Source organism: Cervus elaphus, chromosome 16 (assembly GCF_910594005.1).
Source record: "Cervus elaphus chromosome 16, mCerEla1.1, whole genome shotgun sequence".
Classification (NCBI taxonomy): domain Eukaryota; kingdom Metazoa; phylum Chordata; class Mammalia; order Artiodactyla; family Cervidae; genus Cervus; species Cervus elaphus.
In genome coordinates this window covers 40,689,054-40,707,840 of record NC_057830.1, presented here as the reverse complement: position 1 = coordinate 40,707,840, position 18,787 = coordinate 40,689,054, and the positions used below count along the sequence as shown (strand labels likewise).

The window sequence follows — 18,787 nt, the reverse complement described above, 5'->3', positions numbered from 1 at the left end:
CAATACCACGTTGCCTTGATTGTGTGCGTATGTGTCAGCCCTGTTCCCCTCTTAGCGACCCCATGGACCGGAGTCTGCCAGACTCCTCTGTCTGTGGATTTCCCAGGCAAGAATACCGGCGTGGGTTGCCATTTCCTCCTCTAGCAGATTTTCCGACCCAGGCAGATTCTTCACCACTGAGCCACCTGGGAAGCTTGTTGTCTTGATTACTGTATGTTTATAGTGACTGTGGAAATCAGGTAGTTTAAGTCCTCCAATTGTTCTTTTTTCCCTCCTTTGTTGGTGTTTCCATATAAGTTTTATATAAATTAAAAATATTTAATTTAAAAAGTCCTGCTGGGACTTTAATCGCTATTGCATTGAAAGTGATGATTGACAAGAATTGACATTTTAACAATACTGAGTCTGCAATCAATGAGATGGTTTTATTTTAGACCTTTCTTACTTAATCTTGACAACATTTTGTAAGCTTTCTGTGTACAGATTGTATACATCTTTTGTAAATGCATTTCCAAATGTTTTTGATGCTACTTTCAGTGGAATGGTTGAGATTATTGGTTTTTATTTTCAATCCATGGGTCCCAGAGAGTGGGACATGACTGACTGAGCATGTTTTAGACAACTTATAATTTCAGCTTGCCTTTTTCCAGGTGGAGAATCTCAGCCTTATAATTGACATGTTTATTCTAGTTACAGCCATTGTTGTATATGATTTGCCACAATTTCTTCATTTTGCCTTTGTTTTTTAAAAATATTTTCACTGGGTATAAATGAGTAATGAGTCAACAGGTTTCTTATACCACTTTAATTCTTAGCTCCATTGTTTAAGTCCGTTGTCATTCATTGGTCTTTTGAATGCAAAAAGAAAATTTTTATGCACAAAATTTTCTCTTTGTTACTATGATGTGTCCAGGTGGTGTTTTCTTTATATTTATGTTTCCTTGGGGTTTTCTAAGCCTTTTGAAATTGTAAGTTGGTGTTTTGCACTACATTTGAGAGAATTACAGCCATTTTTTTCCTCATTTTTTCAGTTATTTAAGTCTTCAATTCCAAATATATTCCATGGTGTTGTCCCGAAGGTCACCAAGACTGTTCCCTGTTTTCTTTCAGTTGTTTTAACCTCTGCTCTTCAGATCTATCAAATCTCTCTTCAATTTCACTCATTATTTCTTCTGCAGTGTTCAAACTCTGTTAGTAATATTCAAGTGAATTTTTAATTTCAGATAATGAAGTTTTCTGTTCTAAAATTTCCTTTTGGTTCTTGTTTTATAGTTATCACTTCTATGCTGAGATATCCTAGCTTCTGTTCATTTTATTAGTTTTCTACAGACCAAACATATATTTTAAAGCTCCCAAAAGAGATTCTATTGGGAATTAGAGTTAAGAACCAGTAAAAATATATAAACTTTACCTGGAAGGAAGAGATATGTAATGAGAAGTATCGATAACAGAAAATGTTACAATCCCTCTGTCCATGGGATTCTCCAAACAAAAATACTGGAGTGGGTTGCCATGTCCTTCTGGAGCGGATCTTCCCAACCCAGGGATTGAACCTGAGTCTTCTGCATTGCAGGCAGATTCTTTACTGTCTGAACCACCAGGAAAGCCGACACAGAAGGTATTATACCTTATTTATGAAGAAGTCTAAAGGGAAACCCAAAGACAATAGAGAATAGATAAACGAGCACAATAAGGGAATTTTAGTCTCTGATAGCCACCACTAAGGTAAACCCTTTCTCCTAGCCAGACAAAAATAAAACCTCACCCTAAAGTCCTAGTTAGCTCAGTTCCTTTAACAGGTACCTCATGTCTAACTTTAAGCAAAAAATTATATGGCATACTAAAAGACCAAAAACAAAAACACTCATTGTGTTTTAAGAGATACAGCCAGGACCAGAATGAGACACAGATATGGTGGACATGTTGGAATGATCACATCGGGAATTTAAAACAACTAGAAATAATATGCTAATGATTCTAATAGAAAAGTGGGCAACATGCAAGAAAAGATAGGAAATGGAAGCAGGGAGATGAGTAACAAAAAAACCCACAATGTAACAGAAAAAAAAAGATGGTTTTCATGTGCAGGTCAGCGGGACGTGCCGGCAGGGACGAGCTCCGAGACCGGAATGCTGCCCGCCCCATTCGCGGAACCGGAAGTGGAGCGGGGCCCCTGGGAGCGGCGGGCGCGGCGGGCGCGGCGGTGGCCGGGCAGTGTCGAGCCGGGCCAGACCCACCCCGGGCGTCGGTGAGCGAGCTCGGCCTCCGCCGGGCGGAGGAACGGGCGGGTTCCTCAGCTGCGGTCCCCGGGCGCCTCTAGGTCCAGGAACGGAAAGGAAGCGGCGGTTTCGTCGCATTTCCGCTCGCGGTTTCGCGCGCCGGGGAAGCGCGGGCGAGGCTTCCCCGGACTGGGGGCGGAGGTCAGAGAAGGGGCTGGGCGGGCCGGGGGCTGAGGGAAGGGCCCGGGCTTGAGGAAGCGGGCCGGGATTGAGGGACGGGGGCCCGGGGCTGAGGGGAAAGGGCCGGGCCTGAGGGAAGGGGAACGGAGGACTGAGGGAAGTGGAGGAGCCGGGAGCTGAGCTAAGGGGCCGGGGGCTGAGGGAAGGTAGGGGACCGAGGAGCTGAGGGGAAGGGAAGGAGCCGGGGGCTGAGAGAAGGGGACCGGGAGACTGAGGGTCGGGGATGGGCTGGGGGCGGAGGGGAAGGGGTCAGACCCGAGGGAAGGGGTCCGGGGGACTGAGGGAAGTGGCGGAGCCGGGGGCTGAGAGAAGAGTAGGGGACCCAGGAGCTGGGGGTAGGGGAAGGAGCCGGGGGCTGAGAGAAGGGGACCGGGGGACTGAGAGAAGGGGACCTGGGGACTGAGGGACGGGGACCGGGGGATTGAGGGACGGGGACCGGGGGACAGAGGGACGTGGGTGGGCCGGGGCCGAGGGGAGGGGGCCAGGCCTGAGGGAAGTCCTGGGGAGGGGAATGAGGTCGGAGAAGAGGGGCGGGCTGGGGGAAGGGGAAGGGGCAGAGCTTGAGGGGTCAGGTCGCGCGGTCCTGAGGGGGCTGGGGAGGAGGGTCCGTGGTGTGAGGGGAGGATGCCCGGGATCTGGGAGGAAGGGGCCAGAGAGTTGAGGGGGGCGTCTAGCATAGGAGAGGGGCCCTCCAGGAGGGGTGCAGGACCTTGGGGTCGGGAGGAAGGGGTTGGGGAGAGGCCGGGCCCCAAGTGTTCGGGAAGGGGGCCAAGGGCCCAGAGGATCCCGGGAAGAGCGGGGAGCCCCGGGGAGGCATCCAGGACTGGAGGGTTAGGGGGAGGGGGCGGAGAGCCTACAGGGTCTAGGGAAAGAGAGGAGCCCTCCCGGAAAGAGAGGGTCCCGGACTTGGGAGGTCAAGGGGCGTAGGGCCGAGGGCGGGGGGAGCCGGGGTCTCCCGAAGGCCGGGCGGGCGGCTCCCTCCCAGCTCCCGGGCCCACACCAACGGGGAGATGTTGCAGCCAAGTCAGTGGAAAGGCAGCTACCGGCGCGGCGGCAGAGTGGAGCGGCTTTGGATTGGGAACAACCCCTCAGGGTGCGGGCTGGGAGTCACCTGGAAGGGAGTCAGTCTCTTGGGAGCTTGGTGCCCCTGCAGAGGGTCTGGGGCGAGGGGGACAGGGCTTCCTCCCCCCGGAATCTGTCCGCGTCTGGCCCGGGGGAGCGGGGGTGAGGAACGCACTTCCCGCTGGGCAGAGCTCCGAGGTGTCCCGGTTGAGCGCGCCCCGCTGGCTCTGCGGCGACCTGGCCCCCGAGCTCGTTAGTGGCTTAACCCGCCGGTGCCGACCGCGTGATTCGCCCCGCCGCCCCGCTGGCCGGCGCTGGACAGAGCCTGATGGCTGTTGAGTCAGGGAGCTGATGCCTGAGGCTGGCCCGCGCCTCTCGGGGTGGAAAGTGTTCCCAGACCTGAGAGAGGAAGGGTGTGTGGGGGTGTCCTTGATGCTGTGCTCCATACCCCCCTCAGTAACTGGCAGTGTGGCCCCCATGACCTTTTCTTTGAAGCATTTTGAGTGACAGATCTGTAAAAAACTTCACTTGCATGGGGTCATTGGTGAGTCAGGTCTTTGGTCCCTGCAGTGCAGCAGGCGCTGGGTAAGAGCCTGGTTGAGAGAGAACATTGGGAGCCCTGGGGTCTGCCCTGTGTTGCAGTGGGCTGCGTCCTGGGGCCCTTGTCCATCAGAGGTCTTGTCTTTGACTGTGCAGGAGGCAGGGGTGTGGGGGGAGTCCTCTGGGTAATGGTGGTGTGGAGAGTGGGCCGTGTGAGACCTGTTTCCTCTGCTACACTGGAGAGGGTGGGCAAGTGGACGGCTGGCTAACTCGGTGTTGGTGGTTTCATCAGCTCAGAAACCTTATCGTGTTCCCTCACCCCCACTAGGCAACCACTAGTCTACTTTTTCTCGCTGTAGACTTACCAGATCTGGCCACTCATAGAAATGGGCCTGTATAATGTATGGTCTTCTGTGTCTGGCTTCTTCACTTAGCGTAAGATTTTTAAAGAGTTGTCCATGTTGTAGTAGGTGTCAGTAGTTCATTCCTTTTATCTTCAGATATTAGTAACATTCCATTAAATGGATAGACCACCTGCTGCGTGTCTATCACTTCACAAGGATAGTGGGTTCTTTTCACTTTGGGCTGTTGGGAGTGATGCTCTGTGAACAAGTTTTCTATATACCTAGGAATGGAGTTGCTGGGATATGTGGCACCTCTGTGTTTTAACCTTTTGAAGAACTGCCAGATTCTTTGATTTTCCATTTCCACCACCAGCATAAGAGCCTTCTGATTTCTGCACACCCTCACCAAACTTCTTTTCTGTGTTTTGGAATGTAGCTACCCTAGAACGTGTGGAGTGGTATCTCAAAAGTTGGCTTTGATTTGCATTCCCTTGATGGTTAATGATACTGTCTTTTCACAAGCTTATCATCCATTTATGTGTCTTTGGAGAAATGTCTGTTCAGATCCTTTCCCCATTTAAAAATGTGGTTAACTGTCCCTTTTATTATTGACTTGTAACAATTCTTTATATATTCTGGATAGAGGATTTGAAAATAGTGTCTCTCATTCTGTAAATAGTGTTCATTTTGATGGCTGTCTTTTGAAGCCAAAAGTTTAAAATTTTGTCCAATTTGTTTTTTTCTGTTTTCACTTGTGCTTTTGGTGAAGGCAAAGCATCTAAGGTCTGTTGTCGAATTCAAGGTGATGAAAATCTATGCTTATGTTTTTTTTTCTAAGAATTTAATAGTTTTACTTCAGACACTTAGGTTTTTTGATCCATTTTTTCCAGTTAATTTTTGTGTGTGGTGTGAGGTAGGGTTCTAGAGGCATTATCTTCGGATTTAAAAAAAAACAAAACCAAAACAGGCCTTTAATTTTTCAAAGAGTTGTTTTCATGATGTTTTTAATTAAAAATATTGAGAGGGAATAGATTATAGATTTGAGCCTATCACTAGCTACCCTTGGCAAGATTTTCATAGATGCTAGATGATAACTGCAGTACCCAGAATGTACTAAGCAACCTACACAAGTTAAGATTTCTAAAGGCAGAGTTGAGGAAGGCCAGCAGAGCATCATCTGTCTGGTTGCTAATGCATGCCAGGCCACACGTCAGCACAGACGGTGTATGCCTGTGACGAGTCTGGTCCTGGGGAACAAGGGGATTCTAGGCATCTGTAATGTCTAGCAGTGCGGTGTCTAGTCAGGGCTATCCTGTGGTCTTAGGGAAGAGGTGCTGAGCTGGTGGCTCGGAGAATTGGAGTGTTGGTCTTATGAAGTAACCGTACCTGTTCATTAGAGACGCAGCTTGCTGCTCTTTTGCTCCCCGAGTCACCATTCTTCACGTTCCGGTAGCAGTCACTGCTCTGAGTTCTAGCCCAGTCATGTCACCATCCCTTTGGGGAGTGCTTCTCATATATACATCTATATGAAAGTGTGAGAATGCTAGTCAGTCATGTCCGACTCTGTGACCCCATGGACTATAGCCCGCCAGGCTCCTCTATCCATGGAATTTTGCCTGCAAAAATACTGGAGTGGGTTGCCATTCATTTTTCTGGGGACTCTTACCCATGCAGGGATAGAACCTGGGTCTCCTGCATTGCAGGCAGCTTCTTTACTGTCTGAGCCACCGGGGAAGCCATATATATATATATATATATGTATATACACATGCATACACACATATACACAGACACCCAGAGTAATAGAATTGTATCGCAGAATAAATTAGGATGAACCAGAAATGGAAAGCTGTCAGCATTTTAGCAAACAAATATGTACACTAGCCATTGAAGCAATGATTTCTGTTTGCATTAAGAAGAAACTTCATACAGTTGTAAATCTTATGGAACTTCTTTATTTCCTGCAGTTTCTCACTGTGGCTGAGAGTTAGTTGAAGTCTTTGGTTAGGGAAATGCAAATTTCTTTACAAAACCCTGTTATGTTGGGGAGGATTTCAGAGGTATTCTAAAAGGACCTCAACCCACAAAGATTTGCCCAGGGTGCCTGTCAGCACATATCCTTCTGAGCTTTTTACTCTTAATCTTTTTACAGACAGAAACTCTCCCCAGTGCCTGAGAATTCCTCATTGGATTACTGAGTTTTCAGCAGAGTTTTGTGAGTGTATCACATCTGCACCATGAGCATGTTCATATGCTCCACTGGGCAGGCAGGGAAACCCCTTGGACAAGGAATGTGACGGGTGTTTTCTCACTGGGTTTGCAGACATAGGGACGATAACTTTCTGGGAGGAAATTTTCTTGTTTGAAAGATAAAGTCAATTTTGGTGTTGCCTGTGGTCTAGAAAGCAGAGGGGATTCCACAGGACTCTGGAGTGGAGGACTCGGGGCACCTCTCCCCGGGCAGCCACCTGGCCCCTTCTTCCTGTTCCATGGGGTGTGGGGAGCCTGTGGCCATGACACTGGGGCGAACCAGCCAGTGCTCAGCTGCCCACGAGTGAGGCTGGCTTCCGGAGAGACGGGTGGAGAGTGGGCCCTGCAACGTCTGTGCCGCCAGCATGGAGAAGCCACAGGCCAGGACGCGGCTTTCACCTTGTCCTTGGGTGGGGACTGCATCTCGCTGGAGACCCTGTCCTTCTGCATGACCGACCGTCCCCTCACTGGCTGAGGAGACCACTAGGCCACCGGAGTCCTGTGGGTGGGCAGCCCCTTCTCAGGCCAGTGTGGTACCATGGGCAGTCTTGACTTGGGGAGGCAGAGGCTAAGGGCAGAGCATTCGGCTTTCAGGCAACTGTGTCTCCATGTGTGAACAGGCACGCTGGTTATGCCTGCCGGTGCTGAGCCGGTCTGTCGGTTCCCGAAGATTGTGTCCAAAGCAGTTTGTGTCTGGGCGCTTCCTGCCTTGCTTCACCTAATCAGAAGGGAGCAAGGGTCCCAGTGGGACAGTATCCAGGGAACTGCGTTGATCCTGCCCACCTGGTGGCACATGCTTCCCTACCCAGCTGACGTGGCAGGAGTCCAATCTGGGAATCAGAGCTGTTCCCCTCGATCCATTCCCGCCACCACCTTGGACTTGTGACCTAGCAGAGCTGGGGGCGCAGGTCGACCTGCCTGGGGGAGTCTCAGGCCTGCGAAGGGCTCCCGTCCTCTTTGGATCCACACAGAGCACAGAGCATGTGGCCCCACCAAGTGAGACTGGCAGTGTCCTCAGCTCAGACACCAGGATGGGGGCTTCTGGTTGCGTGCAAACAAGCCTTCAGTTTCTTCCTGGCCTGTGTGCAGTTTTATGAGTACTTCTGGGGAGAGTGAAACCTTTCTTCTGGTCACTTTCTTTTGAAGTTCTGAAAGGCTAGATTTTGCCTTTGCAGTTATGCAGAGAGCAGCGTGGTCCGGCTGTGAGGCTGTGTCATTGTTGTCTGAGCCAATAAATTCCAGAGTTTCAGGGCTCTGCTGAGGAGGCAGGGCGGCCTGCCTCAGGGCTGCCCAGCACAGAAGTTGGCATTCTCTGTGTTCTGCGTTTCCCCAAGTAGATGGCAAAGCAGCCCTTGAATGATTTATTGACTTGTCAGAGTCTAAGTTAAGAAAATCATTGTAGGGTTTCCAGTAATTATTTTTGAGTCAAAATGGTGCTTTAAAAAAAAAATTGTGATAAAATGCAGCAGACTTTACCATTGGCGACAGCGCATTCCCAGTGTTGGACAACACTGTTGTCAGGAGACTTAGTCGGGGAGGTTCCCATTGAGTGAAGTAGCACACGGGACTTTTTTTATTTTGCAGAAAATGTTCTCATTTGAGTTGTAGCTAGGAGTATTTCTTCTGTGTTTGTGCCCTGTGACTGCTCTCATGTTAGGTTTCTTTTGATCCTTCTGGTGTCACTCAGGCACGGGGATTATGAGTGACCTTTTTTCTTTTAATGGTTGTGGCATGTAGGAATGTAGTGCCCTGACCAGGGATTGAACCTGGGCCCCCAGCATTGGGAGCGAGGAGTCTTAGCTGCTGGACCCCCAGGGATGTCCCATGAGTGGACCTCTTGAGCACATAGCTCTCTGCCCTCCCTGTGTTGTCCAGGGTTTTGGGGTGCCGGGCAGGGCATCTGTGTGTGTCTCTGGGCAGGGCTCTCCTGGCGTCTGTGACCCTCAGCGCTGCTCTTCCAGATGTGGAAAGCCTCGGCCGGCCACACTGTGTCCATCACCCCGGACGACAGGGGAGCCGACAACTGGGAGGACCGACCATGATTTTGTGGTAGGAGCCGCCAGTCTGCCCACCTTTCCTGTCTCCTGAAGTGGATCCTCCCAGGTTTTTGAGTGGGTGGGTGGGTGGGGGGCTGTTTTACAATCCAGGGTGTGGGGTGTACTCGTTTTTTTTTCTTTTCCTTTTCAGAATGATGTAAGTGAAAAAGAGCAGAGATGGGGGGCCAAGGCCATGCCAGGATCTGGGCACCAGGAACACATCAAGTAAGAGACTTTCTCGATCTTTGTGTGAAAGTGACATTCTGAAATGTGAAGGGGTGAGGTGGGGCACGCTCCCCGCTGGGTAGCGTGAGTGCCCTGCTTCTGTGGGCTGGCCCTGCTTCTGTGTTGTCTGGTCCCTTATTTACACAGTAGATAAAAATGAGGTCTGACATGTACATGCATAAGTGTTTGTGTACGTGCATGTGTAAAGATGTGCTCAGTGACTTTAAATCCTCATTGCCCGTGACTGCTGTACTTCTTACTCTCCAGTCTGGTTTTCAACCTTGTAGTTTTCATGCAGGAACACAGTCACTTAAGCTGTTCTCTCTGTGGAAGGGAGATTTCTAAAGCATGGGCTGTCTTTGAAGACCTGAGATCAAAAACACCCCCTCCTTAATGTGTATTATACTGTTATAATGTTGTTATTCTCTTGTTGTCAGTTGAATCCCGTGAGCTGACTCCTGAACTTCATGTTCTCATGAAGGTCGAGATAGGAGACTGTACAAAGCTCGGATTGTCGCTGGCTTGACCCATCTTAACTCGCCACCTCCGGGGCAGCTTGTTTTCTTGTTGGGAGGTATAGATAGTCTTCTTCCCCAGCTCATCAGGGGCTTGGGAGGTGGCCAGTCCAGGTTGGTATTCTAAGCCGTACATCTGGGCTTGTCATCCGGATGTGGAGTAAGGTGGCCCTTGGCTGCCCTGGGTGAGAGCTGCCTGGCCTGCCCGGTTCTGGCTGCATCTTGTGATCTGTCCCGCTCTTCCTAGCGCTTAAAGTGAAAATGGCTTTTACATCTTAAGTTCTGAAAGCCTCTCATTTCACCTTTCAATGGAAAGCTGGGGTGCTTCCTGTTGAGAGAAACTGTCTGAATATTCCACATCTCTTGGTTCCTGGCCTAGGGTCGTCCGGGTGCAAGCCTGTTGGCTTTGTCTGCCATTTGCCTCTGGTGATGTTTACGGTGCTGGCTCTCCCAGTTCATGTGTCTGGTGAACCCCAGGAGCTGCCCTCCACGTGATGGAATTCTGTCCTCGTCGTAGCCCCAAGTGCTGTAGGGGCTTGGAGATGCCTCATTGTGTGTGTTCAGACTTGCTTTTTTCCCCATTAACCTGCATCTGACTCTGAAAACTGCTGGAGTACGGGGCAGCTGGAGGTGCAGTAAAGTGAACACAAGGGAGGCCGGGCTGGGGAGCCACCGGGGAACGACACCTCACAGATTGCAGAGATGATGTCCTTGTCTGTCCTCCCAGAAAGCACAGACGCATGTCTTGGCTGTCTGTGTGACCGATTTGTTCGTCTTCCATCTCTTCCCTCCCAAGTATCCACAAGTTCTCCCTCAGGGAGAAAGAGCTGGAAATGGGACCCAAAGCCTCGCGCAGCTACAGAGGGAAATTTGGCGTGGAGCAGGACAGGAAGGACAAGGTAAGGGCCGACCCATGTGGTGTCAGTCCTGGCGTGCTTGACCTCGCCAGGGTCAGCAGGGTCATCTCTCAGCCCTCCCCTTCCATTGAAAAGTTGGGAATCCACTTGTTGAGGACGAGATTTTCCAGACGGAAGTCTCTCTCAATTGACCTTAGCCGAGAAGGGCTGTGCTTTCTGGAAGCTCTTCAGATTCTGAGTTGCTGGGGAGGGAGGTGTTTTGGGAAGGCTGCAGCTGGAGATCAGGTCCTACCAGAGGCCAGCTCTGTGACCAGGACAGAGGCCCACAGGCAGCCAGACTGCTGGCATGGGCGTCACGTGTAGTTCAGGCTGCAGCCTTAGTGGTTCCCATCTGCAGCCCAGAGCCGAGTTTCAGCGCCTGGTTTCACGTCGAGGCTGGAAAGTCAGCCACCTAGCTTGCTGCTGTCCTTCGCACACTTGGTGACCTTCAGAGAGGACCCTGTCCTCTGGCGTCAAACCGTGGCCCACCAGGCTGAGGACAGGCAGGTCTAAGTAGGTGGGACTGAAGCTGTTAACAGTGCAGCATCCTTTGCTGGTACTCAGAGAGGGGGCTGGATCAGCTGGGGGCTGTGTCAGCCTTGCAGAGGGGACAATAGACTGGAGCAGGTGTGCTGCATCTGCAGTGAAGCGGGTGGGCGTTTCCCAGGCTGGGTAACTTGAGATGTCTGCCTTTACTCTGTGCTGAGGTATCAGCTGGGGTCAGATTCCTCTGTAATTCCACCCCATCTGCCTTGTGTCTGGATCGGCCTCAGCCCGGAATGACAGGGCTTGTCACACTGGTGAGCCACCACCTGCTTGAGAGAGGGGCGCCCCTCATGACCAGAGCGTCATCCCTGCTTCCTGCAGTGCTCTGCCTGGTGCTGACTATCTCATAAACAGAGTCTCGTCATTGTGAGACCAAGGCCAATCTGGGGGACAAAGCTGTTTTGATCAGAAAGTTGGGCGAATCGCTAAGCTTTCACCTGGCCATATTTTTGGAACAGTTCTCTCTGACTTCTTGGTGATGAAGACTCATGCTGGCGGTTCCTTTGGGCATGCTGCTGCCTCCATGTTACCTTGCTGATGTTTTCTGGGTGAGACCCCTGAAGCTGCAGATGGGTGGTCTCTGCCACAGGTTTTTGGAGGCCGCAGTGCTCCAGATCGGCTATTGGCTGTGGGCATCGAATCCAGCCTGGGAGCGAGAGAAAGTAACAGCTCCAGACTGGAAAATAAATCCTGCTTTGCTCCCTGGCTGTGGAAGAACGCACGCCCTCAGCTGCCTGCAGAGTTGTCAGAGGTGGTGGTGACCCTGTGGGGGTTGGACCCTAAACGCTGCCGCTGAAGTTCCGGATAAACAAGCAGGAGAGGAGTTGGTAGTGCGCTGGCAGGCACCTCACTGTGTTGAAGGAGGGGGCCAAGGTGGGGGTGATTCCCTGGGGAGGAGCTAGGCTGGACGAGCCGCCTCCTCGCCCGGCATTGGGTCATGCGTCAGTCATCTGTCCTGCATCCTCAGTGTCCACAAAGAGGTCCGTGACCACTCTCCATTCTGCCGAGGGCGCCTGCTGCCTTACTGTGAGGGTTATGCCTGAGCGACTGGAGCACCACGGGGCCGCTCAGCGTTCAGGATGTAAATATTTTTAGCTTCCCGGCCACCACAGGGTCTCTGGTGGCTCCTGAACTACCTGTATTGTCTTGACACGAAGTTAGATATAGATTTTCTGTAAATGAACAATGTTCAAAAACACCTGTATGTTCTTTGTATGTTATTTACAAAGAGCCTCAGTGCTGGATGTGGGCCATGGGCCATGGCTTGCTGACCACACAGCGGGAGCTCGGGGTGGACTGCTCGGTGTGCATGTGGCCTTGAGAGGTCACCAGACCCGCTTCCCTGACTGGGGGCTGGCGGGGCGGTGGCAGGCCCCACTGCACACCTGGGCGGGCTGGGTGTGTGGCAGGTGTTGACACTGAACGGGCGGTGTGCCTGAAGCATGCCATCTGTATTGCAGTTTGTGCCCTGATTTCTGGGCCACGTGCTTTGACAGTGTCCCACCTGAAAAGGGTGTTCACTGCCAGCAGTCTTCTTGGAAGTGGGCTTAGGAGTTGCTGGCAGGCTGCTGGCTCTGTGGTTCTGGTTGGGGCTGGCTTTCTGGTCCTTCACACCCAGGCACCTCAGAAGGCCCCCTATGGCTGGGGTTCTTGGGAGACTTCTGGGGAGCTTGGTGTGGAGAGGGTTCAAACACCTGACTGGGGGGCCCTGGTGTTGTGATGCCCCGTGGAGTTACCTCCCTCTGGGCCGGCTTCCACGTTGAGTGATTTTGTTTGCCTCACCCATGCCTCAGGCTGCCTCAGGGTCGGGGGCCGGGTCTAGTGTGGCCATGCTGGTGTCTGATGCTTCACTTTTGCCCCTGTTACAGTCAGCTGTCGGCCATGAGTATCAGTCAAAGCTCTCCAAGTGCTGCTTGCAGGTTGACTCCATCTGGGGGTTTGGAGGCAAGTTTGGTGTCCAGTTGGCCAGAGTGGACCAGGTGAGTGAAGCGTTGTGAGCAGACAAGAATCGGGGTAGTGGTTTCCCCTTGGGGGTCAGGAAGGGGGCTCCTGGGTGCTGGCCGCATGCAAGTGCTTCATTACCAAAAATGTATCATGTGTGCCTGTCTCTGGCACGTGTGTGAAGCTCCCATGAGATGGTTTTAAGACATCAGGAGAGGACCGTGCTGGAACCCACCCCTGCTTCAAACTACCTCGGCTTTCTCACTGACCATGTAATCCCACCATGGAATTATCCGTGACATGGCTTCTGTGTACACGTGGTATCCTGTGTTGAGCTTGCCGCCAAACCCTACACAAGGGTGAGAGACCAACAGCAGGGCGGTTAGGACAGATGTCAGGCAGCTTCTGAGGTCTTCTCCTGCAGAGGTCTGTAGAAGAGCCTTGGTCAGAGACCTGCTTCTCAGGTACAACACCAGTCTCAGAAACCCAAACTCACTCTTTATCAAGCAGAGGGTTGGCATACGTTTTAAGTAGGGTATCCAGTAAACGAAGAGGTCTGGGCTAGTGGGATCTTAGAGTGGAGAAAACTGTGCCAGAACCTTGAGTCCATGAAAGAGAACAAGTTGACATGGATGAACTCACCACTCAGAGCCACCATAAGAAGTATATTAGTTAGCTTGCGCTGTGAAACAAACAACCTCAGCACCTAGTGGCTTAAAATAATGTGTATTTATTATCTCAGGTTTTTTCAGTGGGGTCAGAAATTCAGAAATGGCTTAGCTGTGCAATTTTGGCTTGGGAGTCCCTTGTGAGGTTATCGTCAAGATGTCATGTAGGGCTGCAGGTATCTGAAGGTTGTTCTGGGACTGGAAGATCAGCCTGCAAGATAGCACACTCACAAGGCTGTTGGCGGAGCCTCAGCTCCTCACCACATGGACCTCTCCTCAGGCTGCTTGAGTGTCCTGACAGCATGGCAGCTGGCTTCACCCAGGGCAGGAAGTGCGAGAGAGAGTGAGGAAGAGTCTGAAATGCCTCTGATGGCCCACTTTTCAGTAGTTACATGCTGTCATTTCTGCCTTATTCTATTCACTGGAAGCGAGTCCCTAAGCTCGGTCCATACTTAAGGAGCAGGAGATTGGGTTCCCTTCTGAGCAGAGGAATACCCCAAAACTTGAGGACATAACTTAAAACCACCACAGCAAAACTCCAGGGACAGCAGTATTCTGGGAGCTTCTTTCGACTTAGACCTTATGACCAACTACGGGATGGTACCAACTGTTGCTAGCCCTCTCCCCGCTCCCCAGTCAGAAAGTGGCCTCAGCTGGCTGTGTCTACAGGACCTAAGACTTCCGGGTGTCTGCCACCGTGTCCTCACTCTGGAGATCACACTCATTCTCTTCTAAGCATCTCACACCTGGAACCCGGCATCCTGGGCAACCCAGTGACCACACCCCATCCTCTCCCACAAGTGAACTCCAGCACCAGTTTTTAAATATTTATTTGGGCACGCTGAGTCTTAGCTGCATCGTGCTGGATCTTTTAGTCACAGCACGTGGGATCTTTAGTCGTGGCACGTGGGATCTAATTCCCCGAGGAGGGATCAAACCCAGGCCCTCTGCATTGGGAGCATGGGGTCTTAGCCACTGGAGCATCAGGGAAATCCCAGTAGCATCATTTCTTGAAGCAATAAGACAAAATGAGGCTTCGATTTTATAAAGTCTCAGCCAATTCTGATCAAGAGTGCCTGGTCACATTTGCTGAGTTTTTGGCAACTCGGCAGCATGTCAAAAAATTGGGCCCAATCACACGTACAGGCTCATTCTATGATTTCCAGGACACAACAGTAAACATCAGTTCATGTTCAACAGGCCAAAAGAGAACAGCCTTTCTGTGGTTATCTACTGTTGCACAGTGAACCGCCCAGAACTTAGTGGCTGCAAACAGCCACCCATTATCTCTCATCAGGCTGTGGGTCGGGGGCTGACTGGGGCTAGATGTGTGGTCGATCTCCAGTGGGGACAGTCCTGCATCCACAGTCAGCTGGTGGGTCAGCTGAGCTTGGCTGCTCAAGGGTAGCCATGGTTCATGATGGACAAGCTGGCTGCTGGCAAGGATGATGATGGGAGTCCTGCCCTCCAGCAGGCTGGCCTGGGATTGTTCACAGGGAAGTGGCCAGAGAGCAATGCTCTCAAGGCCCTGTGAGGCTTGTCACTTTGCCTGTTTCTGTTGGCCAAGCCAAGTCACAAGGCCAGCCCAGAAGCTGCAGAAATACGCTGTGTCTCTTGACGGGAAATGTTGCAAAGTAGCGTGGCAAAGGGGGCAGCTACAGGCCAGGGCAGGAGAATCATGGCCTCCTACATTCCACCCCACATGTGGTCTTCTTGACTTGATGCTGAAGAAGAGACTGGATAGAACTCAACATCTTCCCACTGTTGTTATTGTTGTTCTATTGCTAAGTTGTTCTTACTCTTTGCAACCCCATGAACTGCAGCACCCCAGGCTTCCTTGTTCTTCACTATCTCCTACAGTTTGCTCATGTCCATGGAGCCTGTGATGCCACCTGACCATCTCATCCTCTGTCGCCCACTTCATTTGGATAGAACTGAACATCTTCCCACTAAAAAACTCTTTAAAAACCAAAAAGGACAGCTTTGAAACAGAGTTGGAAACATCTATTTCAAGCCAAGGGCCAAAATCACACTGAATAGTGATGTGTCACAAGTGGTCTCATTAAAGTCAGTGACAAGTCAAGGATGCTGTGATCACCTCTGTTAATTATCAATGCTCTGAAAGTTCTAGAATGTGCTATCGAACAAGAAAAATCAATAATAATTGTGATAGCTGAAAGAGGGAAATAAATTAGCCAGTGATTGAAGATGATATAATGGCCTACCTGAAAAACACAAAAGTATCAGCTGAAACATGGTAATAATAGAACAGCTCTGTCAGGGAGTCAGATGCTAACAACTCTCCAGAGTCATTGTTGGCAAAAGAATCAGTGTAATTCCTGGACATTGCCGTGGAGAAAGGCTGCAGTCAGAAAGAGCAAGGTTGTGGGGGGAATAGAGATACCCTATGATTAAACTTAAGAGGAATAAGATACCAATCTGCACAAAAATGTAAAGTTCTACTGAGGAACGAAGGATGGAAGGAAGGGATCAGGGGAGGGAGGGAGGAAGTTCGTATAGATGGATGGATGGATGGATAAATGAACAGATGGATGATGGATGGATAAATGAACAGATGGATGGATGGATGAATGCGTGGATGGGTGGATGGATGGATGGGTGGTTAGACAGGTAGATGGATGGATGGGTGGTTGGATAGATGCATGGACAGATGGTGGTTGGATAGATGGATGGATTGATAGACGGATGGATGGATGGGTGGATGAATGGATTAATGAGTAGGTAATAGTAGATGGATGGACAGATGACTGGCTGACTGGATGGATGGGTGGATGGATGGATGGATGAATTAATGAGTGGATGGATGGATGGATTTGTGAGTAGATGGATGGATGAACAGATGGCTGGCTGGCTGGCTGGCTGGCTGGCTAGGTGGATGAACAGAGGATGGAATGAATAATGTTTACATATGTTTACACTCCAATTCTAGAAACATATTCTGCGAAATTAAGTAGGAGCTGGGCGATGATTATTTTCTCCAGAACAGTGACAAGTGTTTGGAAACGGCCTAAGTGCTCATCAGTGAGGGGTGAGGTGCAATCTGTGGACACCCCACAAGGAACAGCCCTCCCCCTCCTTCCTGCCACCTTCAGCAGCCACCGCCCCAGGACTGACTCGTCTGTGTGTGTTTCCAGTTTCCCCGCACTAATGCTACAGGTGATTATACAGCGTCCAGAATACGACAAAGACATTTTGAACTCGATGCGATCTTTAATCTGTTTAAAGTTGTTGTATGGCCCCTAAGGTATTTTATTACAGACTTTTTAATTAGTGAAAAATTCATGAATACCATAGAGAAAATGTTTTAAAATTTAATGTTTCTTATATTTATGTAAACTTATGACTTTATTTATATACTTACTTTTTCTTGTATAGCCAGGCTATATATATCCTTTCAGATCAATTCATGTTCTGATACCTGATTTTAGTCTTTCAAATGAATGTACTGTAATGCTTGTCTGTATAAATCCTATGAACAAATATAGGGCTTTTGTAAATGATGCATTTATTGTATTATTCTTGTTTAATTTTTAAATGATAAACCATGAGAGAAGGGGTTTTCCTGCAATTGTAAAATCATCATGACACGGTGTGCATTATCCTTCCAGAATGTAACCGAGCTCTCCAACACTCACCCTGAAATGAGCGAACTTAATTTCAACCAATTGTTCTATTTTAACGGCTGACCTAAACTGTACTTTTTCTAGCAAGAAATGCTTTTTCTCTGCAGAGTGAAGCGATTTAAAAGTACTGGGTGTTGAATGTGAGCTTCTAGTGAAGTCTGGGCTGAAAGCATGAGTAGAAGACGACTATGACAATCTCTCCCGTGACCTGGTCTCTGAGGACCCGGGTCCCTCTCTCCGCTGAGACTCTTCAGGGAACAATCGCGATGCCCTGCACCCGCTGCAGAGCCGGTGCGCTGGACGGTGAAGGAGCCACGTCCCACAGACAGACAGCGTAGAGAAGCTCTAACAAAGCCCTTAGTTTTCTTATGTAAACAATCTTTTTATCTGTAAACATGTTTAAAGAATGGAGCTAGGCGTACATTTGTAGATTTTGATGACATAGCCATTTCGGATTGTATAAGCAGCAAATGTAACTTTTACTCTTTCAGGAGCACATTAAAAAAGCCAGCAAGAGATGCGTTCAGATCACAGTGCGTCATTTATTATGCAGTGATATCTCAGTAGACAGAGACGGCATGTCTCTTTACATGTGGGTTCCACCTTTAATTTACTTGTACAATTCATTGTTACCATTCTGTTTTTCTACTAATCTTTGGTGAACTTCCTGAATATGTGACAAAGTACGTACAGTCTACTTTTGAACTATTTTTATCACAGTATTATTTATTGCTTTCTTTCAATAAAGTACTGAAGGAAAATTTCCCACTGCCAATAGAGTGTGCCGAGGGTAAGCTGTACTCTGAGAACAGACCAGAGCTGGTAATGGGAGCCCGTGTCATCGGACATTGTTAAGAGAAACGGATGGATACAATGGAAAGGCTAGAAGGCGGAAGCATAGATGTCCCCAAAGGACGACCGACCTGGTATTCATGCTCTTGGCTCTGGAGACAAGAGGCTCCATCACTTCAGCATCTGCGGGGACAGGGCCCCTCTGCTGCGGAGGCGTGGGCAGCGGGCCGAGGATGGGAACAAAGTGCGGGTGTCAAGCCTCACCGTGGATCCCAGGGCGGGGTGGCCGAGGGCAACCCTGATGCGGACCCGAATGATGCACTAGGGAGTGTGCGTGTGCATGCCTGTGTGTGGGAGCTTTTTATGTTATTTTAGTCAACAGTCTTTATTCATATATCCATAGAAACAAGAATGTAGCAAGGGGAGGTGGGAGGGAGATTCAAGAGGGAGGAGACATACGTTCATCTATGGCTAATTCATATTGATGTATGGCAGAAATCAGATACTGCACAGCAATTATGCTTCAGAAAAAAAGAACACAGCAAGGTGGTCAGGAAAGTATGAAGAAAAGCTTTCTCACAGAGATTTATAATCACAACTCTGTGTATATCTGGGAGCAGGCTGCCCACCATCATCATGACTTCCCCCCAGCATCAGACCCTAGTCCAGCATCAGGCCCTCCTCAAGCATCAGACCTTCCCCCAGCATCAGGCCCTAGTCTAGCATCAGACCTTTCCAGAGCATCAGACCCTAGTCCAGCATCAGACCCTCCCCCAGCATCACACCCTGTCTCAGCATCAGGCCTTGTCCAGCATCAGACCCTACCCAGCATCAGACCTTCCCCCAGCATCACACCCTCCTCCAGAGTC

At 50.0% G+C, this 18,787-nt stretch overlaps 2 protein-coding genes across 2 annotated transcripts in view; both read left to right on the top strand.

Moving 5' to 3' along the window:
• The window catches only part of LOC122710277, an 87,835-nt gene that overhangs the window by 51,806 nt on the left and 17,242 nt on the right, over window positions 1–18,787 (top strand). The gene's annotated exons all lie outside the window — the stretch shown is intronic.
• LOC122672948 lies at window positions 2,101–17,891 on the top strand. Its single transcript, XM_043870461.1, has 5 exons — window positions 2,101–2,248; window positions 8,617–8,704; window positions 8,843–8,916; window positions 12,742–12,852; window positions 16,485–17,891. Exons 1-5 carry the CDS (start codon window positions 2,130–2,132, stop codon window positions 16,744–16,746), a joined length of 654 nt encoding a protein of 217 aa, XP_043726396.1. The 5' UTR covers window positions 2,101–2,129; the 3' UTR covers window positions 16,747–17,891.

Bases quoted from the DNA above. Each gene is read 5' to 3' on its own strand.
- LOC122672948 (XM_043870461.1), top strand. From the start codon at position 2,130: ATGCTGCCCGCCCCATTCGCGGAACCGGAAGTGGAGCGGGGCCCCTGG. The intron at 2,249-8,616 runs GTGAGCGAGCTC...CTGCTCTTCCAG, and splicing joins CAGACCCACCCCGGGCGTCG to ATGTGGAAAGCCTCGGCCGG. The intron at 8,705-8,842 runs GTAGGAGCCGCC...TTTCCTTTTCAG, and splicing joins GGACCGACCATGATTTTGTG to AATGATGTAAGTGAAAAAGA.